Raw genomic sequence first — 26,219 nt, 5'->3', positions numbered from 1 at the left:
AGGGCTCATTGGAACGGAAATTAAAAGTTCTAGTGCCCTTCTTAAGTGACCAAAAAAATGGAGGGCAACTAGGCCCTCTCCCACGCTCATTTCTTTCCCAAAGTCACCCGATCAAAATTTTGAGATAGTCATTTTGTTCAGCATGGTTGAAAATACGATAACTATGTCTTTTAGGATAACTTAATCCCCCGAAATCCCCGGGGGAAGGGCTGAAAATTATGAACTTTACCCAATGTTAACATATAGTATTGGTTATTGGGAAGTATACAGACGATTTCAGGAAGGATCTTTTCTGGTAGGGGGGGGAGGGGTGGGTTGGGGGTTATGTGGGAGGATCTTTCCATGAAGGGAGTTTTCATGGGGGAAGGGACATTGTTATGAAGGGGGCGCCTGATTTCCCAGCATTGTTTAAAAAAAGATCAGAAATTAAAAAAAGAAACAGTTTTTCAACTGAAAGTAAGGAGCAACATCAAAACTTCAAACGAACAGAAAATATTACGTATATGATTGGGTTCATCCGCTAGTCAATACCTCGCTCTTAGAGCCGATTTTTTTTAGCGTGTTCATTAGAGCTTTTTATTCTAAATAACGGCCTCTGTGATTAAGTGGTCATTTTTAAAGAAATGGAACAAAATTCGAACTTTAGCTTAAAGAGCGAGGTATTGACTAGGGGGCGAACCCCCTAATATACGTATACAAATATATGAATATAGAAGTTCGTTACGTAAGTTAATTTGTAAGTTACGTATATTTATTACTAATAAAACGTTCGTAAATAAAATTAAACAACTTTTGAGAAAGCCATTTAACCAAGAAAGTCAAATTAATATGCAAATTTTGTTTTAATTATTCATTTACAGTGAGCCAAAGTCAAAACCTGCATTAATTCAAAAACGTTCAAAAATTAAATAAAAAAACAAGTTTTTTTTAACCGAAAGTAAGGAGCAACATAAAAACTTAAAACGAGCAAAATTATTCCGTATATGAAAGGGGCTGTCTCCTCCTCTACGCCTCGCTCTTTACGCTAAATTTGACTTTCTCACAACTCTTTTTTTTAAACAATAAAAGACTTTAGCGTAAAGAGCGAGGCGTTAAGGAGGGGACAGCCCCTTTCATATACGGAATAATTTCTGGTCGTTTTTAGTTTTAACGTCGTTCCTTAATTTCAGTTAAAAAAAACTTGTTTTTTTTATTTAATTTTCAAAAAAAGGGGGAAATTAAAGTTATCAAAGAACTTTATATTGATTTTTCCAGTCTAAGGGGCTGTAATTCTGCGCAGTGGCTTATTCGCTCCTAAAGATACATAGAGTCCATTCAAAATAAATGGTTAATATACATGTGGTTTTTAAGCTTCGTTTAAATAAATTGATTCGTTTGAGATTTGATAGGATTATGTAGGCTACCTTGGCGCGTAATTGTGCATCAGCCGCCATTATGGAGGAGGGCTGGTGGATCTTTGCGTATATTGGGTAGTGTGTTTAAAATCCGATAAGTGACCTCTTATGCCAAAATTTACACGCTCTCCGTGGCCCTTGAGATAAGTATAAAAATAGGTTTGGGAAGTGGAGTAGAAATTCAACTCTAATTCTTCTTGATTCTTGTGAATGTTTTTCACTATGCTTGCAATGGGGATAATTAAAGGCGATACTACTCCTTTATTTGCACACAATATTTCTCTGTGCAACATAAAATATAGTAATCCCATGCTTGCTTCAGAGAAGATCACAAACTGCATCTTGAGCGGTGTCAGGTAATTTCCGCGGGAGGGATGAAGAGATCATCTTGAAAACCGTAGAAATGACAACCCTATAACACTTTTTTTTTGTATTTCAGACCTCTTCTAATAAACATATGCATCGGTGTATTTCGTAGGGATATTATCATTCTCAAAGTATTGTTATGCAAATTTTAAACATGGTTGTAAAAACGGGGGTTGAAGGAGGGAGTCAATTTTGAGAACTAGAAACATAGTTTTGATTACATTACATGCAACAAAATTATGCTAAAGTTATACTTTTTGTCCCATTTCATTAAGAACAACTGGTTGAACATAAGATTTGTTGATATGGTATAAGAAGGACTTAAAGCACTATTAAACTTTAGTACAAGAACGGGGAGGGTTAAGGATGGGGAAGCCCCCCTCATATACAGAACAATTTCTGTTCATTTTAAGTTTTAGTGTCTTTTAAGTTTTAATTTGTATAATTTTTTAGTTTACATAAAAAAGAAGTGAAGTCCTTAGGCCCCGAATAATTGATTCATATAAAATTCATGTGTGATTAAAATTCTAAAAAGGTAAAACATAGTTATCTTTCTAATACAATTCACTAATATACTTTTCTTTTGATGTTATTCGTTAGCATAAATTGGGGGGTGTTTTCCAAAATGATGTTTGTTAACCTCAAAATATTGTTAACTAAAATATCTGCAAGGCGGAGATTTAAATAGCAGAACATAATTCTTTCAATTGTTTATTTATGAGTTATTTCTATATAAATGAGCAATTCTTCATATTTTTAGGTCCTTGCCCCAGGGACTTTGCGGGTTCTACTACCTTTGAAGATATTCCTTTATATTTTGACTTTTCTGATTAAATGGCTACCTTGAAATTTTGACATAACGTAATGGTTGATCGCAATGGGCTGGGGGGGGGGTGGCCATTGATATTGCAGGGGGCAGTAAAAATTTTCTGGAAATAAATTAGAAATCAAAGGAGGGGTTATCAAGCCCCATTTTGTTTTAGACAGTATCCCATGTTCATAAATATTTCCATTCCTCAACAAAATAAATTCACAGACACACTTATACACCCCCCACTGAGATATATGAAACAGAGCAATGATCTAATAATCGTCCTGAAAAATCATTTTGGGCTCTTAACTTTGAAAGCTATACGACAGTTGTAAATCAGCATTTATCTGAAGACTTTTATTTGTTTGTGATAGCCATGTCATAAATTCTTCAGTGCTTAGAAATCCGCCTTTGAGAAAATTCAGGTAGTCTTTCAAAACGGAAGCTAAAAGATATTGCTACTCGGCTTTGCCGACCCCCTAACGAATATGCAGCTATTTGAAGAATGTTACCTTTTATGCAGCTATTATATCGAAAAAACATTTCTATTATTAAAATATAACAGACTTCATCTAATTTAATTAATTTTTCAGAAAATTTGTGCTTAAGGTATATGGAGACTTTGTTATTTTATTTAACATAAACCTATCCTAAAATTTCTGACTATATGTAAAAAAATGGACAAGAGTGACATATTACTATCTACAATACATCCAAAACAGCAGAAAACAAAACCAGGGTCGAATCCAAAATTTCTTTTCAGGGGAGGGGCTAGAAAAGGAATGTTTTTTCGATGGATTTACAAAACAAAGCTAAAAACGCATAAAAAATTTGTTTATATTCATTTTGTTACGTTTTTACGAGTCACAAAGCATTTTTGAGAGGGGGGGAGGGTTCAATCTCCCTAGCTCCCCTGGATCTGGGCTTGAACAAAGCCATGGTCAATAAAGGGCAATATCTAAGATTGATAATTAGCATTCAATGCTGATGTTTCATACTACTCTAATTACAACCACTAGTGTATAACCAATAATATTAAGAATTAAATTGTTCAGAATGTTGTATTTCAATTTACACATCGTGATTAATTTGTAAAGAAATTTATCTTTTTTACAAAGTTTCCAATGTTATAATGTAATTAGAAGAAAATGATGCCGAAGCAGAAAATAGTAACTTGTAATCCCCTTCCCAAAGATATGATCCCCAGAAAGACGAAAGTTTACTGCATCTAAATAGGACACATTAAAGCTCCTCATCGGAGGGACTGCGTATTGGGTAAGTTATACTGCACCCCTGGCCCTTTGTACGTGTCTAATTACTTTCTCTTAATGCTGGTGGACATTTGTCCTGTTCTTACAACCATAAATTTTAATGCTATTCTGCATGTTCTGCATATTTTTGTGCCTTTTCCTTTGAAATGAGCGAAAAGAATAAACAAAGCACTAAAAAAATACCTTTTAATATTACTATTTCAAGGTTTTTGTTCATTAACGGATCATTTAATTTTTGACATTAGATATAATATTTTAGGTACTATCCCGTTATGTGGGCCTCTCGGGTTAATCACTATAGAGTAGGCAATGATAAAACCCGCTTTTGAGGTCTTAACTGTTATAGAGTAGGCAATGAAAGCAAGGTTTTCATTGCGTATACGATATTAAACTGTCGTTTTTTGGGGTTTAGGGGGGGGGAGGTACCTAGGTTAGGTTACGTATTTAATATATGCAATGCTTTACCCCCCACCCCACCCCCGCTAATCTGCAAATGTATAGCCCAAATTTGTTTCTAAACTATTATATATTCATCCTATTTTATTTTATTTCATTAGCATTAACCAAACTTGACTTTTTAGAGAGACCCGCATAATGGAATAGTACCATATTTTAAATGTTCACATAGCTTTTACTAAACGTAAACAAAGTCTACTAGCTGTGGATACTCGATAACTTAAGAGTGTACGAAATGAGTCGATTAAAAAAATCTCCTTGACATTAAGTATATTTTGCAAGGAAATAACCTTGAATATCCGAGAATATATGTAAATTTTTATGCAAAATTTCTCTTACTAATGCTGCATTTTCATTACTCTAGCATCAGGTGAAAAGGAAACTAATTAAAATTATTATTCTACGCCATATATAATTCATTAAATGTCCTTTTTTCCAAGAAAGATTCCTGATATTTACGCTCTTTCAAGTTGAAGACCTGCCTTCAATGATTTTTCACCTTAGTTTGGCCTGTGCCCCCCTAATTTGTTGGGCATCCTCCCTCTATATTTTACTAACTGCCGTTTTTGGGATATTTTCATTGAAAATACTTTTTTTTAGTTTCAATTACTTTCTTTTAATGGCGAATTTGCAGCTAGCTATTGAAAAATACATTTCCCCCAGTTTCAGATACACTTGAATTTAACTTTTTTGAAATTCATGAAACGAGTTTGATGCCTGTTTATTTTTTTCCAATAAGGTTCCCAATCTGGAATACTGCAGTCAAGGATGGGGCCCAATTTCTTATGTGGTTTCTTTGCCAGATATCAAAATGGCTCCAAATTATAGCTTAAATTATATTCAAGCTTCAAATTATCTTGTATTTAATTATATTTAATCAAGATTTAATTGTAATTTAAATTATAATTATAATTTAATTATATTTATAATGTTTCCAAATTATTTCTTATTTTGCTATCACAGATAATTATCTTGTGACTGAAATTATGATCTCCGTTTGGACATATATTAGTATATTACCAATATTCCGTACTGTACCCTTCTGGATTTTTTTTCTTCAGAAAACCAAAATTATTTTTCAAAAACAGTACTCCTAAAAATAATGACTTTTGAATTGTTTGTCAGTATTATATAGCACTATATTTTTTGAAAGGAAAAAATTTCATGTTTGACTTTACGAATTTTACTGGACATTGGTAAAGGTTGTCGATTTCCCTATGGCACAGAACTACACCCTCGGCACTCCAGATGTTGACTTACTACTTTCCAGGTCTTGAGGTCTTGAAGTCTGATTTTCTCAGAAGCTTGGTCTTGGAGGCTGAACAATTCAGCCTCAAGGATGTATTCCTTAGATCCCAAATTCAACAGCCCCTTTCTAAAATGTAGCTTTGAAATTTTAATTTTTACTTTTCATGACATGAACTACTGTTTGATGCTAATTAACTGTAGAAAAATTTGAATTTTGAACAAACATATTTTTGAATGAAAAACTATTTTTACTTTTTGAAGAAAAAGTTCAAGCGGTTATAGCCCGTGACTTTGGAAGCATATTTAAAGCTAGCTAACCGAATATTAAAAAATAACAGCTAACTGTCAAATAAATGGAATAAATCTAACGTTTTCACTGTTCTGAGATATAGTAAGTAACGTTTTCCACCAAAATCGTAAGCAAAAAAAAACTCGCGAGCGGAAGCTCAAAATCAGAAATTCAAATGTCAATCTTCTCTTTACAGAATTTATTGCTGTATTATGCTTATCAACCGAGAAAAAAATCTGAAAATTAAATTTCGAACAGCTGCTTTCAGAAAAAAAGTTTATTCTCAGGGATTTTTAGGAAACTAAAGTTGAAAGCTTGCAGCACAAGAACCGGGGCAAATATTTCGAAACAACGTTTAAGTCATCAGGAACTGTTCCAGAGATGGAGTAGTTTTAATGGTTATCCAGAATCAAAAGGGAAAATTTGAACCAACGAGCTATGTTCGATGTATTTTATCTTAGCCCATGGATAGATATCTATTATGGATATTTAGATACATTTTAAAAGTAAACAATACAAGAGATTAAGAAGGTTGCGGATCGTTTCCTGCTCGAATGTACTTGTAGCGAAATCCCTAAGAAGAAATAGTGCAAAGTGACATCCCAAAAATTACTATTACCCTTTACAGTATTTCAAGGTCGTATACAGAGGGGGGGGGGAGGGGGTTTGAATCCCCATCCCAAATGTTTGTCTGACTCGTGAAAACGTAACAAAAATGAATATAAACAATTTTTTTATGCGTCTTTTAAAGTTTTTTTCTTAGCACCCCTCCTGAAAAAATCCTTTTGTACCCCCCCCCCCGGAAAAAATTCCTGGATATGGCCTTGTAGCATTTGCAAAAAATATTGTCAGGTTTTTCCAGACGACAAAATATTAAGCCCAAGAACCAGGGCCGTATCCAGGATCTTTTTTCGGGGGAGGGGGGGGGGGGTGTTAGGTTACAAAATAATTTTCCCAGGAGGGGGAAGGGTTACAAGAAAAACTTTGAAAATGTGTTCTATTCATTTTGTTACGTTTTTTGCGAGTCAAACAAAGATTTCAGGGGGGGGGGGGGGAAAACTCTTATCTCTCCCCCCCCCGGATACTGTCTTGCCAAGAACGTATCCAGGATTTTCTTCGGGAGATGGGTTTACAGAAAAATATTAAAAACGCATCAAATTTTGTTAATACTTATTTTTGTTGCGTTTTTATGAGTCGGACAAACATTTCGAAAGAAGAAGTTCCAACCCCCCCCTCCGCAGGGATACGGCCTTGATTAAACCCAATGTCAATATTTCAGTTCACCCTTTTAATTTAATATAAAAGGGTGATATATGTTTTTAGATATAAGTTGCTAGATTTTTAGGTTCCTCATGTATTTTCTCGTATTTTCAAAAAACTCATCTGTTCTTTAGTCCTGATAAACTTTCTCACCCAAAACCCGAATAATTACTTACCAATTATGATTTAAGCAATGAACTAGATGGACCTTCTACTGAAAGCCCAAACTGTATGCTACATATTATTTCACAAGGCTGAAATACTGGTAAAATATTGATCGTGTTAAGTCTGCGTGAGGGATGAACTGATGCGTGAACATAGCGCATTAATCAGACTAAAGCTCGTGCGCAAGTTTAACAACCTATATCATACAATACTTCATTAATACTCAATGTAATTTGAATAGCTGCAATTTCAAAGGTTGCATCAAGCTTTAAGATAAATATTAATAACAGACGAAGAATGCAAATAAAAAATTCACCGATAATATTTAAATGTGATGTTAATTGCTAGAGGGCTTTCGAAAGTCAATAATGAATAATGTGGCAGATGGGCTCTTAGCTCCTCCCTATATCTTTGTAAGCGTGGAGCCGTAATGGCGGACGCGTCGTAATAATGAGACATGCGCATCCGAAACTAATTTTGCGTTTCATGCAGATCTGGCTCTTGCCTGACTGTCAGAATTAGCTGTCTGTCCTGATTCCCATCAGTTTTTTTGCTCGCAATCATGCATCAAGGTATGGCAAAAAGAAACCATGTAGGTTAAATTTTTGCCAAAAAAGTCAAATAGGAAAAAAAAAACACAGACTAATTGCCTATTCATGCATTTTTTTCCAATCTGTAAGATTTTAAGAAATCAAAATATATTCGCTGATAAGGCTTTCAGATAATTGAAGGTTTGAATTTACTGTGTTATGTGAAAAATAATGATAGATATAGAGCTTCAAATTTAGAAAAAGAGAAAAACAGATGTTTAGGGGTTTCTCATACTTCAGCAGTTGATACAGCAGTGATTAGCCACGAAACTCAAAACAATGTATACATGGAACTAAAAATATGTATAGATGAAATTAAAAAAAAAATGTATAAATGAAAATGTATAGAATTCAAGAAAATGTATTGTGTATCGAATACAAAAAGGCCTAATGTGCTATGATTTTGGATGGCCGAGTAAACCATCCAAAATCAAGATAGATACTTTTTACCAGTCAAAAAATTACGTATTAACACCTTTGGCTAATACTTCAATTCTTGGCACTGAGGAGTGGAAGACTGGCTGGAAGTACACCCGGGCTCACCCACAAAAAGGGAATAGATAGAGTATTTGGGCCTAATTACTCCACTGGAATATCAGAAATCCAGTTACAAAAATGCTGGGGACTAAAACTGTAGAAAAGTTGGTAATGGGCAAAGGGGTATGCGCACAAAGAACGCTTTCTAATTAGCTGGTCAACTGTTCCCTTATAATTTATTTTCTTTCCCTTTTTCTTACAAGTTAAAATGATTTTTGTATTTGTTTATATTGATTCTAGCAAAGAACGAATGGTCGTGAAATATGAAAAAAGGAACTGTCTCGTTCAGAATAAGATATATGTACCGCATAATTTACTCATACTCAAGGCCATGGGTAGCTAGTCTGCTTGGTGCCTTAACCCCAGTACGAGAACATAGGGACATAGCATAGAACATATTTGCGTGGGGGTGAAGAACTGTTGGGTCAGGTTCCCCCTCAAATTTTTTTCAGTTTTCTCACATTTCTCAAACATGGACTCCGAATTAAGTTTCTGCGCAAATTTCTGGTTGTCTATGGACATCATAACTTGCCCCAACTTTTTTTGCTCACAAAAGTTTCCAGCTCTAGAATTTTCCCTCAAATTATTGTTTAGATTATAATTAAAACTTGTCTTCTGCTGTTTGATGAATTTATCCCCCTCCCCCCAAAATAAAATCCTGTGCAGCGGCTGCGGCTATGCGGCATGTGCAGCGGCTTGATACAAAAAGGACGGTATGATTGATTTACAGTTGTAAATTTTGGAGTCTTTGCAGTCTTTGACCAAAAGTTAATAATTTATTTCCAACCTAATTCGAGGGGTGATTTGTAATTAAAAGTTAAATTTTGCAAATTCTTCTAGGCAATCATTTTTCCTTCAATGTTTCTCACCTGTTTTTCTCACCAGCCTTTAAATCACAACCCATCTAAAACAATTCAAAATGAAAAGATTTGGCAGCTCTTTGCATTAATTTTTTTGCTTCATTTTGAAGACAGAAGATCTTAATTGGTGAAATTAATCAAAGCCCTCATTGTAATGAAAATTAAGTAAAGAATGACCCGTGTAAATAGTAGCAAGAAGAAAGAATTTACTTTTAAGCTGATTCCAAATATCTAAAATTTAATAACTTTAAAGCAGTGGCAGATCCGGGGGGGGGGCAAGGGGGCGCCCCCTAACGTACTATAAAGTAGTGTAATTTACTTAATTAACGCAATTTTGCGTTAATTAAACTTGCTCCTAACGCAAGTTTATCGGATCAACCTATTTTGCGCCCCCCCCCTAAAAAAGTCCTGAATCCGCACTTGCTTTAAAGTTCTGTATCATTAAAAGAAGAAAATTTGTATCATTAAAAAGAATAATAATAGACAACGTTTATTACGAATACGTATAAGTTTATGAATACGTTTATTACGAAAACGTTTATTACGAATACGTAGGGAAGGAGAAAGTTTTTTTTCCAATAAAGATTCAAAGAAAAGGTATTTTGAAAATCTATGAGGGTAGCAATTTCCTTGTTTTCAATAAAAAAAAACCTCAAAGTTCATTTTTTTTAATTTAGGGGGATGATCGCCCCCAGCCCTGGATCAATACTCCTGAAAAGGGATGAACAGCTAGATAAAGGGGTGAAATATTGATTAAAAAGGTTATACCATCGAATTCAAAACCGAATTTAAACTCAGAATTTAAAACCGAAGATAGGGCTCTCAGCCTATGGAAAAACAGAATTCCATATTTTTCCAGAAAAAAACAGTCATAACTTGATGCACTTTCTAAAAGAGTGTTCATATAGAGCCTATGGGCGTACAGTATCAGGAGTTTATTTATTAGAATGGAAAATCCAAAGTTTTTTTTTATCTTTTTTAAATGACAAAAATGATTTCATCGAAAAAGTTAATTTTAGCCCAAACATTGCCACCATGCCATTGAATGAAAATTCTGAGGGCTAATTGGTTTTAAATCATCAAAAATTGATACTTAAAAATGTTTTTTATGTTTGAGTAGCGAATTCATAACTGAACATGTAAAAATGAGCAACTAATATTTTTAGAACAGATATATAGAAAACATAATTATTTGCTTTTTTACTGGCTTGATTCATTTCAGACTGCAGCCGTTTATATACATCCGTGAACAGAACCATACTCGCTGAAAAGGACAGGTGGGCTATTTATTGAGGGAAGGACCCAAGAAGCCTCAAAAAGTCTCTTTCTATTTCCAAATTGTTTTTCTTCCCTTGAGAGGCTGTCCTGACAGTGGCTGATCCTAGAGAGGGGGGGGCTTCTTTGGTGTGAGTGGAATTTACCCCACTTCAGTTTTTACACAAATGTATACGTAACTGTTGAGCAAAGTCAGATTCATACAAGTCATAACCATTTCATTAATGGCCATCTAAAATTGAAACGATACACCTCTAAATGAATCCTTTCATTTTTGATGCATTGTTACGCACTTCCTAAATATTAGTGTAAAGAGCGGTAGGTTCAGGGGTAGCCGACCCGCCTTATATTTGGGAAAATTCTGAATATGATATTAAAAAAAAACGAAAAAAAAACAAAAAAACGAATGAAAGTATAAGGGAATGTAAAATTTTAAACGACTAGAAATTCCAAAACACCAAACACCCGCATTTTATACAAAAGTTTGACCTTTTTCTTGATACTTCAGGATTTAGAATTCAAATACAACAGTATTGTCACAATAAATTTAACATTTTGTTTCAGAGCTTCGAGGATGAAAGTGGCCATGTAGTAGTTTTTGCTTTAAGCAACTAAATTTTTAGTTTATTGCTATGGTAAACGGCCAGTAAGTAAAATACTTCCAGGTCCAAATTTACTACATTTATTTCATTCCGAAATGTTATTGCAACAGCACTAATCAAACTTTGGTGTTAGAAGCAGAGGTAGAAGAAGGGCAGCAGCACCTTCCCCTCGTATATACAGAATAAGTTCTTCTTTTTGAAAAGTTGGAGTTTATTTGGAATAGAATCTTATTGAAAAACTTGTCTGCTTATATCTAGACATCTCGAAAAAAAAATAGTTGATGCTAAATCTGTTATTGTATCTGAAGTCATTTAAGACACCAACTCTTACTAAAATGTTTAAAGCATTCGTGAATTAATAAAAGTGATAATACTTTTTGGACTAGAACTAAAAAATGAGAAAAGGGCTAATTGACACATTTAAAAAATTAATTGGATTATTGGGTAAACTAAACAGAATTTTGGTTCTTTCCTTGTCTTACAGGCTATTTATATTGGGTCAAAAACTCACTTAAGTTACAATTCTTAGTTGTGAAATGCCCCCCTTTTCGCAAATATCACAATTTGTCTTAAGCTGATTAAATAAAACGTATAAATTTAATTCTTTTTTTATTTATTTTAAAAACACTAAAAAAATAGTTTTACTCTTGAAACTTAATAGGATAAAGCCTTATTTGCAGTTGTATAGAGTAAATGCATTGAGCAATTATTACAGTTTTGGCTCGAAAACTGTGAAGGATAATTGTTCTAGTAAAGGTTTTTCGCTGAACGTCTTGCATTTTTATGGAATAGCCACGATTTATTTGTTGAAAAACAGGAATAATAAATGTCTTTCTTCGAAAACTTTATAATATAGAAAGTTTCTCAAAATATTTTTTTTAAGTGTTTCGCTTCTATTTAGGATAAATATACTTCATTTGTTGAAAATAGTGAGAATAATAGCTTTTTCTCGAAACTTTCATAGGATAAAGGTTTAATGTAAAGGTATTTAGATGATTTTCAATTTATATATATTACATTCACTTTATTTTTTTTTTTTTTTAAAGAGCTACAGTAACATTCTCACTTCCAAGAAGTTGTGAATAAAATTTCCCCTTAATAAGAAAGGTGACAAGAGTAAGTGTAGTAATTTTAAAGCCATATTAGCTTGGTTTCCGTAGAAAGCATTTTACTTGGCATAATTACACTTGTTAGACTAAAAGACGATGTAGCTAAATCTTAAGAGAAGAACAGCATGTAAGAAGGGGGGAGGACGCAGTTGTATAGAGTAAATGCATTGAGCAATTATTACAGTTTTGGCTCGAAAACTGTGAAGGATAATTGTTCTAGTAAAGGTTTTTCGCTGAACGTCTTGCATTTTTATGGAATAGCCACGATTTATTTGTTGAAAAACAGGAATAATAAATGTCTTTCTTCGAAAACTTTATAATATAGAAAGTTTCTCAAAATATTTTTTTTAAGTGTTTCGCTTCTATTTAGGATAAATATACTTCATTTGTTGAAAATAGTGAGAATAATAGCTTTTTCTCGAAACTTTCATAGGATAAAGGTTTAATGTAAAGGTATTTAGATGATTTTCAAGTTATATAGATTACATTCACTTTATTTTATTTTTTTTTAAAGAGCTACAGTAACATTCTCACTTCCAAGAAGTTGTGAATAAAATTTCCCCTTAATAAGAAAGGTGACAAGAGTAAGTGTAGTAATTTTAAAGCCATATTAGCTTGGTTTCCGTAGAAAGCATTTTACTTGGCATAATTACACTTGTTAGACTAAAAGACGATGTAGCTAAATCTTAAGAGAAGAACAGCATGTAAGAAGGGGGGAGGACGCGTCCACCCTTTTTTCACTCTTATATTATTAGTTCATAAGTTTCTGAATCATCAGACCCAATTTATCCTCACAAAATCAAACAGTTCGTGGTAACGAACTGTTTAAGGAGTGACCCGGCTCAATAGTAACCAAAACTCTAAGAAACAAAATTTTGATACCTATAGATACATAAAAAAAATCGAGTTGTTATGCTGATTTCAAATATATAAGCTTCATCGAGTTTAGTCTTACCGATCAAAAGTTACAAGCCTGGAAAAGGGAAAAAAAACCCTTAAAAGTGATAGAATCTTAATGAAAATCACACCATCAGATTCAACGTATCAGAAGACTCTACTGTAGAGGTTTCAAGCTCCTATCTGCAAAAATGTTGAATTTTGTGTCTTGTTTTTGCCAGAAGAAAGATCACGGATGCGTGTTTATTTGTTTTTTTGTTTTTTTTTCCCCATGTGTGATCGTATCGGTCCTGTGGTTCTAAAATATCCTGATAGGGTTCATTCGAATAGAAATTAGAAGTTCTAGTGCACTTTTTAATTGACAAAAAATTGGAGGGCAACTAGACCCCCTCCCACGCTCGTTTTTTTCCGGAAGTCACCTGATCAAAATTTTGAGATAGCCATTCTGTTCAGCATATTCGAAAATCTAATAAGTATATCTTTGAGGATAACTTCATCCCCCACAGTTCCCGGGGGAAGGGCTGCAATTTATGAACTTTGCCCATTGTTTACATATAGTATTGTTTATTGGGAAGTATACAGACGTTTTCGGGAGGGATTTTTTCTCCTCGGGAGGGGGATTGGAGGAGGGGGTTACGTGGCAGGATCTTTCCATGGAGGATGTTTTTATGGTAGAGGGGTCATTTCTATTAGGGGGGTGTCGGATTTCCCAGCATTATTTAAAAAACGATCAAAAATTAAATAAAAAAAAACAAGTTTTTTCAACTGAAAGTAAGGAGCAACATTAAAACTTAAAACGAATAAAAATTATTACGTATATGAGGGGCTTCAACCCCTAGTCAATATCTCACTCGTTACACTAAAGTTTTTTTTAGTACTTTCAAAAGAGCTATCTATTCTACTTAAACGGCAGTTGTGATTCAAGGATATGTGATTGGAACAAAATCTAAACTTTAACGTACAGAGCGAAGTATTGACTAGGGGGCGAACCCCCTCATATACGTAATAATTTCTGTTTGTTTTGAGTTTTAATGTTGCTCCTTACTTGCAGTTGAAAAACATGTTTTTTTTATTTAATATAGATTAAGATGAGACATTTCATTTAGCCGATAGCTTTATTGAAGTACCTATCCTTGTGTCTTATACCAGATAAGGGAATTAAAGTGATTAATAATATGTCTTAGAATAACTGACTGTTATAAACACATATATAATCATGATTGTCATGAAAATAGTAAGGGACAAACTCTCACCTATAATAACTGAAATAAAAAACAAAAAACAAATGCAATATTAAATGAAATATAAAAATTGAAATCTATTCAGTTACTATGGGCCTGAGTTCGTTCTTTAGTGTAATAAGCAATTTCATTATTTTTCAAGTCCATGGATTTTCCTTGCTGTTCAAGCCAAAGGGCTGTAATTTTCCTTTATAGGGGTTTTAGACAAGACTTTTCTAATGGTCTACTTTGTAACTCAATCTTGCATTTTTTGTAGAATTTATTGGCTCTTTTATTTCTTAGTATGGGACATGATCGTCTCTTACTAGGTTGCTAGCTACCGCTGCAACCCGGATTCAATTACTATGAGCTAGCGTTCGTTCTTTATTATAATTAAGTAAAAAAAACAAGTTTTTTTAACTGAAAGTAAGGAACGACGTTAAAACTTAAAACGAACAGAAATTATTCCTTATATGAAGGGGGCTGTCCCCTCCTCAACGCCTCGCTCTTTACGCTAAAGTTTTTTTATTGTTTAAAAAAATAGAGTTGTGTGAAAGTCAAACTTTAGCGTAAGGAGCGAGGCGTTGAGGAGGGGACAGCCCTCCTCAACGATTCGTTCTTCTAATGATCATTTTTCAATATAAAACCCGGAACTCTAAAATCTACTTTCAATTACTATCGGCTAGAGTTAGTTCTTTACTCTAAAACTAAGACAAAATTTATTATCTAGTATATGAAAATTAAGTTCTATGTAAAAATATTGATTTTATTTTAAATATTTTTTTATTAATTACAAAACCACGTAGATGTGACGAATTCCTAATGTTATTAACATAATCTACTATAGTGCTATAAAAAATTGTAGTTTTTATTAAAAAATAATGTTTTTTAAAAATTATTTGTTTTTAATTACAAAGAGTTTTCTAACCAAATCAATTTCCTTTAAAATGAGCCATTAAACAACTCCCTACGATGGTCCAGTGTCAAGCTATCTGAGGAAGAAAAAAAGAAAGATAAAAAAAAGCTGCCCTATATGCAGAATATCGTGGTTTCAGCCACTTTTCTTAATTTTTAAGCCAATATATGTCCCTTGTTATTCAAGCCAGGAGATGGCATGTTTCATTTTGAGAGGTATTAGACAAGGCAGTTCTAATAGTGTATTTTTTGTTTTGATCTGACTGTATTTTAAGTAGTTATGGGTCATTATGTTTCCTAGCATTGGATGTGATCGTCTCTTACTAGGTTGCTAGCTACCGGTGCAACGCGGATACTGTGAAATTACAAATAGAAAAAAAGCCTATGGCTTTTTCTTAATTGGAATAGTAAGAGACGACCTGGCTACAACCTACGATTATGAAACCATTGATCAATCTTTTACATAAAACATGCAGTTTTCGTAAAAAATTGATAGTATTTAAAAAAATGTAATTATAAAAGTTTGTTAACCAAATTAATTTCCTTTAAAATGAGCCATTAAACAGCTCCCTAGGATGTTCCACTACCAAGCTATCTGAGGAGAAAGAGAGAGAGAAAAAAAGATGCCGTATATGCAGAATATTGTGGTTTCAGCCACTTTTCTTGATTTTTATGCTAATATATTTTCGTTGTTGTTCAAGCCAAGAGACAGTAAGTTTGCTATATATGGGTTTCGGACAAGTTGGTTCTAATAGTGCACTTCTTGTTTTGATCTGACTCTATTTTAGAAGTTATGGGTTATTGTAGTTTTTACTAAGGGACTTAATCGTCTCTTAATAGGTTCCTAGTTACCGCTGCAACCCGGATATGGTGAATTTAAGGTAAGAAGCAAGACTAGTAGCTGGTCTGGTGTTGAATCAGGAGGTAAGCAGGGTTGTGTCCTTCCTCTATTTCAATGGATTATTTTGATGGACCTTGTCCTAAGAAATACGATATAGTCTAGGGTAGAACATGTAATCAAATTGGAAGGTAAAACACTCCTAGACTCAGATTATGTAAGCAATTTTTCTGTTCTAGATAAAAATATTAATCAAAATAAATGACTTTTTGGATGTTTTGAGAGTTTATGGTACAAGAATTGGTTTAAAAAATAATGTTAAGAAGACTACGTAGACTAGGAATAAACGAAGGAGAAGAGTTTATCATGGATAATAAAAAGATCGATCGATTGGATCTTATTTAAAGATGTTTTACATGGATGAAGAGCTACTCTTACCCCCCCCAATTATGCTGGAAATCGTAAACCTCGTCCCTAATGCAAATGAGCACGATATAGACCGTTGCATCTGTACTCACCTGAAATAAAAATACAGTCTTGTGGGCTATTTTCACCTTTAACTGGAAAGTAGCAAAAAAGGAAATCATGGCAAAATAATAAAAATAAAATTAACGATCATACTTTTTGGTATATTTCGGCTCTCATTAGCAGTCAAAATATGTTTGTATATCAGTAAATAATGCAAATGAAAAAATTTCAGACTTGCTATGTGCCTCCTTAGAAACTAACACAAACCATTAGATAAACAAACCTGATCCTTATAAGTTGTTTCAGCAATTTTATTTAATGATACAAATACGAATCGCTTTAAATTCCAGTGTTTTTTTTTTATTATTAGAAAGTTCTTTTTTTTTGAAAGGTTGAACCAATATAGGAGAAATCAATAATATGATAAATGCAACAAACAGCGCGTCATTTATTTCGTCACTTGACAAGAGCAATAGAACTTTAAATTTCCTAAAATTCCGAGGATATCAAACGTCCCCCCTTGGATCCATCATGGGTCATGCTGGAAAAACCATGATTATCTAAGATTTTTCTTTACATTGTTTCAATATTATGACTTTTTAGTCCATTACCATTTTTTGTTAGCGTTGCCATGGTGAATCGTGAAAATAAATAGACAAAGCAAGTATTACTTCCAAAAAACAGCTACCCCTTATAGGGCAGCTACAGTTTCTTAAGAATGACCAGAGAGTAAATTTTCATACCTGTAATCTTATTAGACATACTCCCCGGCATTTTGAGTAGCCTTTATTGAAATGACACCCAATCCCTAGCCTAGTTTTTAGTAAGAAAGGACCAATATAACATATTAATCTCATAATATGAACCATTTATAAAAAAAATCAGCTTTACTCTAAGCCAAATTTGGAAAAATTAAGTCATTTAGCTTACCCCCCCCCACGGACAAGCTTTGCTTTTTAGGGGAAGCAGCAATAATTTTTTGTTTTATATGTTTTTTTTTTCAATAAATCCTTCTCTCTCTCTCTACAACAAGCTTACCTACTGCCATTTCGTAAATACGCTAAAACAGAGCTTGTAAGTACTTCTTGTATTTGAATCAGATCTTATATTACAAATAGCTATAGATTTCTACTTCCATCGTCACAGTGGTTTTTGCTCACACCGTGAAAAAGTCAAAATAAAGTACTTAAACATGTATACCCAAATTCATTTTTTTTAAGACCGCCTAAATAATGAAAAATATCCTTAGAAATTGTTTTAAGGAATGTTAGAAATGTTACTTTCTTAGAAATGGTACTGTATACTTATTTTAAAATAAATGTTAAATTTAATTGAAGCTCGTTTTTTTTAGATTTTTCACGTAATTTTTTATTTGTTTTTGCCATAAAAAGAGGAGTTACCCTCAAATATGAGTAGCCAAAGGGTACTTGAAGTAGGGTATTGAAAAGGGTACTTGAAAAGGGTATTGAAGTAGCCAAGGGTACTTCAATTCCTAAATCCTAAAAAGTAATTTTGGCTTTCTTGGAAACAGGTAAAAATCTCAACTGGCTACTTGTCTGTAATGATCTTCTGCTGGGATTTACAACTGGGAATGCCACAAAATGAGAATACATATAATACAAATTTTATGTTTTTCTCTAGAAACTAGGAGTCTGAATTTACTTTCCTTAATCAAGGAAACGTAATGCGAGCAACCTTAATGTTCCGAAGTCAAATAGAAAAAAAAACCTCGAAGAAATTTACCAATGTGAGATACGATACCACATCAAATAATTCGTAGTAACGAACTGTAAGTAAGACGTGTATTGGTCCAATAGTGACTGATACTCTAAGAAAACGAAACTTTGATAACAACTAATAAATAAAAAGAATGGGACATTTACGTTGATTCCAATTATATAAAATTCAGTGAGCTTAACGTTATCCAACAAAAGCCAGTTACGTGCCTGGGAAAACTTACCTTACTTTCAAAAAAGGTTGTAAACACTCCCATGTATCAACGTAAACTTGGAATTTCATATGTTTTTTTCCTGAAGAAATATCCCGGATGGATATTAATTCGTTTGTTTGTTGTTTTCCCAAAGGGGGTGATCATATAGAATCAATGGTCCTAAAACATCGGGAGACGGCTCATTTGAACGGAAACTAAAAGCTCAAGTGGTATTTTAAGTGACAAAAAAAAAAAATGGTCGGAAATTAGCCCTTTGCACGTCCCCTTTTCTCCTAAAACATCCGACTAAATTTTTAAGATAGCTAAATGGTTCAGCACAGTTGAAATGACAAATACATATGCCTCTGGGTATAACTTGAGCCCTACTATTCTTGGGGAAAGGTTTGCGAGTTATGCAATTTGCCTATTATTTACCTGTAGCATTTGCTATTGGGAAGTATACGGAAGTTTTTTGTGGGGTGGGGGGATTTTCTGCAGGTAGGGGGATTTGCAACGGGTAGAATTTGCTGTGGGAGTAAAGTATGTGGGGGACAAATTTAGACAGAGGGGGAGGGCGATTTCCCGGCATGATTTGAAAAGGTCAGAAATTAAATTAAAAACTTGTTTTCAATTGAAAGCAAGAAGCAACGTTAAAATTTAAGACGAATAGAAGCTATTTTCCATATAAGGGGCCCGTCCCTCCTCAATTTCTCGCTCTTTGCTCTGAAGTTTGATTTTTGGTCTCAATTCATTAAGAAAGGCTGCTCAAACAGAAGGGACGTTGAATTTGAGTGCGAAGTATTTTCAAAGAACTCTAACACATGAGCGTTTTTTGGTCGATAAGCTTTTTAGGGTCCAAATAGTTTTTTTTTTAAATTCTAGGTAGGCTCAAGTCTCTTTATTTATTGTTGGACGCCCAGGGGCGTCGTTTGGGGTGGGCAAGGGGGGGGGGCAGTTGCCCCCCAATAATTTGGAGAAAAAATTATTATATATTCCATTCCCCTTGACTATCAGGATATAGACCCCTCTTGCCCCACCCCCAATAAAATGCTGGAGATTCGTCCCAGGTAGTACCCTTCATGAATTCTCTTATGCCTAGATGGTATCACTGAAAGCTAAAGTGTAGAGTAATTCAATAGTTTTCCGTAAGTATTGTTTGATTTAAAACAGAAAATGGCAAGTTAATATAGATGCCTACATTCGATTAAAAAAAAAAAAAAAATCAATATTAGATGAGTATAATATTTTCATTTTCTTTTGTTTTTGCTTCATTTACAAAGAGTTGTTGAAAAAGTTGAACAGGAATACACATGCTAAGCTAATTCTGTTGTTGCCAAATTAGTGTCACTTTCGTGTCGGCTATTATGTCGCCGTTCCAAGGCCACAAAACAGGGATAAAAGCAAGAATAGAAAAATCCTAAGAATTAGGGACAGTATTTAGTTGTGCAGGCTTTTTTTTTGCATTTTGAAACAATCCCTTATTACATTTTGATACCAATTGATACAGATTTTGATATAGATTTTGATACCAATAGACACATCAAAAGAATTAGATCTTAATGCTGATTTCAAATATATCAGTTTCATCAAGTTTAGTCCTACCCATCAGAAGTTACGCGCCTGAAAAAATTTGACTGATTTTCGAAAAAAGGGGGAAACCCCCCTAAAAGTTATAGAATCTTAATGAAAATCACACGCTGAAAAGATTCAGCGTATCAGAGAACCCTACTGTAGAAGTTTCAAGCTCCTATCTACAAAAATGTAGAATTTTGCATTTTTTGCCAGAAGAAAGATCACGGATGCGGGTTCATTTGTTCTTTTTTCCCCAGGGATGATCGTATCGACCCAATGATCCTAGAATATCGTGACAGGGCTCATTGGAACGGAAATTAAAAGTTCTAGTGTCCTTTTTGAGTGAAAAAAAATGGAGGGCAACTAGGCCCCCTCCCGCGCTCATTTTTTCCCAAAGTCACCTGATCAAAATTTTGAGATAGCCATTTTGTTCAGCATGGTCGAAAATATGATAACTACGTCTTTTAGGATAACTTAATCTCCCAAAGTCCCCGGGGGGGAGGGCTGAAAGTTATGAACATTACCCAATGTTAACATATAGTATTGGATATTGGGAAGTATACAGACGTTTTCAGGGGGGATTTTTTCTGGTAGTGGGGGGGGGTCGGGGTGATGTGGGAGGATCTTTCCATGGAGGAAGTTTTCATGGGGGAATGGAAATTGCTATGAAGGGGGCGCCAAATTTCCCAGCATTATTTAAAAAAGATCAGAAATTAAATTAAAAAAAACAATTTTTTCAACTGAAAGTAAGGAGCAACATCAAAACTTAAAATGAACAGAAAATATTACCTATATGATTGAGTTCATCCCCTAGTCAATACCTTGCTCTTTAAGCCAAAGATTTTTTAGAACTTTCATAAGAGCTATTTATTCTAATTAACGACCTTTGTGATTAAGGGTCATTTTTAAAGAATTGGAACAAAATTCGAACTTTAGTGTAAAGAGCAAGGTATTGACTAGGGGGTGAACCCCTGAATATACGTATTAAAAATATACGAATATAGAAGTTCGTTACGTAAGTTAATTCGTAAGTTACGTATATTTTTTACTAATAAAAACGTTCGTAAATAAAATTTAACAAGTTTCGAGAAAGCTATTTAAACAAATGAAAGTAAAATTAATATGCAAATTTTGTTTTAATTATTCATGTACGGTGATCCAAAATCAAAGCCTGTATTAATTCAAAAACGTTCAAAAAATAAATAAATAATACAAGTTTTTTTTAACTGAAAGTAAGGAGCGACGTTAAAACTTAAAATAAACAGAAATTATTCCGTATATGAAAGGGGCTGTCCCCTCCTCAACACCCCACTCGTTACGCTAAAGTTTGACTTTCTCACAACACTATTTTTCTAAACAATCAAAACTTTATCGTACAGAGCGAGAGCGTTGAGGAGGGGACAGCCCCTTTGATACACGGAATAATTTCTGTTCGTTTTAAGTTTTAACGTCGCTCCTTACTTTCAGTTAAAAAAAATTTGTTTTTTTATTTAATTAAAAATAAATTGACATTTAACAGTATTAATCGTAAATTAAATGGTAATAGTAGTTTAAATTAACTTGTAACTGACTTTGTTTCTTTAAGAAATTATATAAAAAAAAACAAGTTTTTTAAACTGAAAGTAAGGAGCGACATTAAAACTTAAAACGAACAGAAATTATTCCGTATATGAAAGGGCCTGTCCCCTCCTCAACGCCTCGCTCTTTACGCTAAAGTTTTTTATTGTTTTAAAAAATAAAGTTGTGAGACAGAGTCAAACTTTAGCGTAAAGAGCAAGGCGTTGAGGAGGGGACAGCCCCTTTCATATACGGAATAATTTCTGTTCGTTTTAAGTTTTAATGTCGCTCATTACTTTAGGTTTAAAAAACTTGTTTTTTTATTTAATTTCTGATCGTTTTTTAGTTAATGCAGCTTTTATTTTGGCTCACCGTCATTGAATAAGTAAACAAAATTTGAATAAAAAATTTACTTTTCTTTTGTTAAATGGATGTCTCTAAATTTGGTTATGACGTAATTTACAAATTAACTTACGTAACTAACTTCTATATTCGTATATTTTTCTTCTGGCAAAAAATACAAAGTTGCAGATTTTTGCAGATATGAGCTTAAAACCTATGTAATGGGGTTTTCTGATTCGCTGAATCTGACGGTGTGATTTTCATTAAAATTCTTCCACTTGTAGGGGATGTTTCCCCCCTCTTTAAAAAATCGGGTAAATTTTCTCAGGCTCGTAGCCTTTGATGAGTAATACTAAACTTAAAAAAATTTATATATTTAAAATCAGAATTATAAACTCATTCCTTTTATGCATTTATTGACATCAAAATTTTGTTTTTAAATGTGTCGATTACTGTTCAGCCGTATCGCTTGTTTTTTTTTATTGTTTTTTTATTACGTATATGTTATTACGTATATGAGGGGATTGTTCTCAGATTCAATACCAAGCTCTTTACGTTAAAAGTTAAAAAAAAAATTTTATTAAAAAACCCCTGAATCACAAAGGCCGTTTAATTACAATAGATAGCTCTTTTGAAAGCACAAAAAAAACTGTAGCGTAAAGAGCGAGGTATTGACTTGGGGGAGAACCCCCTCACATACGTTATAATTTCTGTTCGTTTTAAGTTCTAATGTTGCTTCTTACTTTCAGTTGAAAAAACTTGTTTTTTTTATTTAATTTCTGATCGTTTTTTAAATAATGCTTGGAAATTCGGCACCCCCTTCATAGAAATATCCCTTACCCCAAATAAACATCCTCCACGGAAAGATTCCCCAGAGTAACCCCCTCCTCTATCCCCCCCTCCAGAAAAAAATCCTTCTTGAAAATGTCTGTATACTTCCCAATAACCAATAAATAATGCTGGCAAGTCCGGCGCCCCCTTCATGGCAATTTCCCCTCCCCCATGAAAACTTACTTCATGGACAGATCCTCCAACATAACCCCCGACCCCCCCACTACCAGAAAAAAACCCTCCTGAAAACTTCTGTATACTTCCCAATAACCAATACTATATGTTAACATTGGGTAAAGTTAATAGCTTTTAGCCCTCCCCCTGGGGACTTCGAGGGATTAAGTCATCCTAAAAGACATATTTATCATATTTTCGACCATGCTGAACTAAATGGCTATCTCAAAATTTTGATTGGGTGACTTTGGGAAAAAAATAAGCGTGGGAGGGGGCCTAGTTGCCCTCCATTTTTTTGTTCACTTATAAAGGGCACTAAAACTTTTAATTTCCGTTCAAATAAGCCCTCCAACGATATTTTAGGACCACTGGGTCAATTCGATCACCCATGGGGAAAAAAAAAACAACAAAAAATACACACACATCCATGATATCGCTTCTGGCAAAAAATTGAATATTCCACGTTTTTGGAGATAGGTCCTTGAGAACTCAACAGTAGAGTTCTGTGATACGCTGAATATGATGGTGTAATTTTCATTAAGGTTCTATAACTTTTAGGGGGTCTTTCTCCCTTTTTTTGAAAATCAGCCAAATTTTCTTAGGCGCGTAACTTTTGATAGATAGCACTAAACTTGATGAAGGTTATATATTTAAAATCAGCATTGAAATCTGATGCTTTTGATGTATCTATTGGTATAAAAAACCCGTTTTCTAGAGTTTTGGTTACCATTGAGCCGGGTCGCTCCTTACTTACAGTTCGTTACCACGAACTGTTTGAAATAGCCTAAAAGAATGTAACTGAACATAAATGCTCTTTTTGGTTTTTATTGTATTATTTTTTAACATATCTTGTTTTCTACCAATTGTTATGTATTAGCTTATGTTAAAATATAAAGGAGTAAAATATAGTACCCAAGAAAATGCCAACTTAAGATTAAAAAAAGTCCAAAAATTATCCTACCAACCTTGTAGTGGAGCTATAGAAGAATTTGACATCTGCATTTGATGATATGGTACAAATCCAGGAGTAGAAAATTGCACAAAGTTTGTTGGGTAGTAACCACTTCTCATGCAGTGTTGTGGATTATCCGTTCTCTCGGTATAACTATTATTAGCCAGGTCTTTTTGGGCATCATATTCCGATTTAAAGTCACAAGCAACGTTGATTGACCTCGGTTGAAAACATGCTTGAAAAAACTTAGATCCATCATTATTTACATCAGTATTTTGTGTTCCAAAAAAGGGGCTTTGCGGAAATTGTGACGGCAGAAAGTAAGAATTCATATTAACTACTGAACATATCAGCAAACTGTGACAATATGGCTCAAATTCGCGATTGTATCACTGGTCGATTCCTCCCTCAACACAAATTGGTATTCAATAGGGTTCGTTTTTATGACACCCTCAGATAGCAGCGTAGGGAGGTGGTGGACTATATTGCAATAGTAGCGACTTTTATTACAGGCGAGGATCTACATGTGGATTAGCATTGAAAAATGATTGGAGATTTCCCTGTTGAGCCTGAATGGAGGAGGATGACTTTTGTTCAATTTCTGTAGGGAGATAAAAGATGGATTGTCTGTTTGTCAAACATATGAAGACCGTAGTTTATGGAAATTGTTAATGCGAGGTATCGATACGAGTCTTCATTTTTTGCTTTAATTTAGAGCTATCATACTGTTGTCATCCAATCAATGTAAATAAATGCCTGAATTGTAATTATGTCGTATAATTAAAGGTAAAAGAGTCCAATTTCTAAAAAGAATTTAATAATTAACTTGCTTGTGCTGAGAATTCCTAAAAACAAGTAGTGGCAAAGAGGAATCTTTGTCATTTTGAATGACTAAGGAAAGTCATCTTAATATAAAGATAAATATTTTGCCCGTGCATTGTTTACTCCTTTTTAATCAAGTCAAATGATCACATGATCAAAGATCAGATCAAAGATCATGATCAGAGATCACATGATCATGATCAGAAAGAGGACTCATCCGATCGGAAATTAAATTAGCTGGCTATATTTTAAAGGAGAAACCTAATCAGGGGTTACGAAACTATCATTTCACGTCCCTTCGTGCGCCTGGGGGCTTAAACAGCCCCTTGGTAGATATTTTATTCTAATCAGTTTATAGATAAAAAGTATGTCTTTAAAGGGAACATGATCCGTATTGCCTCTAAGGGTAGGCGCCTTTGGCCCCTGCTCTGTTGAAAGCCTATTTAAGCTGACTCCTTATTAAGGGAAAATGGATATATAAACAATAATTTTTTTTTTTAGAAAAATAAACATGTTACACCTTGTTGAAATCAGAGTAATATAGAGATTTTCAATTTTTGTGATTGGAGGGCCCAAGGTTGGTCTCTTGGGCGCACTTGTATTAAGAGTCCACTCAAATCACTTCACTAAAAGTAGGAAATTACACATAGCCTACTATGTTGAGGCTTCTAAAATTAAATTAAAAAAAAACAAGTTTTCTTAATTGAAAGTAAGGAGCGACATTAAAACTCAAAACGAACAGAAATTATTGCGTAGATGAAAGGGGCTTTGCGCTTAAATTTTTTTTATTGTTTTAAAAATAAAGTTGTGTGACAGAGTCACATTTTATCGTAAAGAGCGAGGCGTTGAGGAGGGGTTTAAGTTTAAAAAAGTTTTTTTTATTTAATTTCTGAACGCCTTTGAATTAATGCAGCTTTGATTTTGGCTCACCGTACATGAATAATTAAAAAAAAATTTGCATATTAATTTAGCAGAGAAAGGCTAAATGGCTTTCTCGAAATTTTGTTCTGACGTAACTTACAAATTAACTTACGTAACGAACTTCTATTTTTTATGTTTTTATTACGTATATTAGGGAGTTTGCCCCCTAGTTAATACCTCGCTCTTTACGCTAAAGTTCGAATTTTGTTCGAATCACAAACCCCTGAATCACAAAGGCCGGTTAATTAGAATAGATAGTTCTTTTGAAAGTACTAAAAAAACTTTAGCGTAAAGGGCGAGGTATTGACTAGGAGGTAAACCCCCTCATATACGTAATAATTTCTCTTCATTTTCAGTTTTAATGGTGCTCCGTATTTTCAGTTGAATAAACTTTTTTTTTTTATTTAATTTCTGGTCGTTTTTTAAATGATGCTGGTAATTCTGGTGCTCCATTCATAGAAATGTCCCTTCCCCCAAGGAAACATCCTCCATGGAAGTATCCTCCCTCGTAACCCCCTCTTCCCACCCCCCACCAGAAAAAAATCCC

At 33.8% G+C, this 26,219-nt stretch overlaps 1 protein-coding gene across 1 annotated transcript in view; it reads right to left on the bottom strand.

The window, feature by feature from the left end:
- Positions 1 to 24,305, bottom strand: part of LOC148943473 (homeobox protein Hox-A6-like) — a 30,011-nt gene extending 5,706 nt beyond the window's left edge. The window contains exon 1 of the mRNA XM_089101837.1: positions 23,943 to 24,305. Coding sequence (XP_088957963.1) covers positions 23,943 to 24,261 — 319 coding nt within the window. The 5' untranslated portion in view covers positions 24,262 to 24,305. The remainder of the gene's footprint in view (positions 1 to 23,942) is intronic.
- Positions 24,306 to 26,219: the final 1,914 nt, after the last annotated feature.

The sequence above is a fragment of the Artemia sp. Qi Xiang Cuo genome, chromosome 15 (genome assembly GCF_049724085.1).
Source record: "Artemia sp. Qi Xiang Cuo chromosome 15, ASM4972408v1, whole genome shotgun sequence".
Taxonomy (NCBI): domain Eukaryota; kingdom Metazoa; phylum Arthropoda; class Branchiopoda; order Anostraca; family Artemiidae; genus Artemia; species Artemia sp. Qi Xiang Cuo.
Note: the sequence above shows the minus strand (reverse complement) of the source record. Positions and strands in the feature narration are given on the sequence as shown.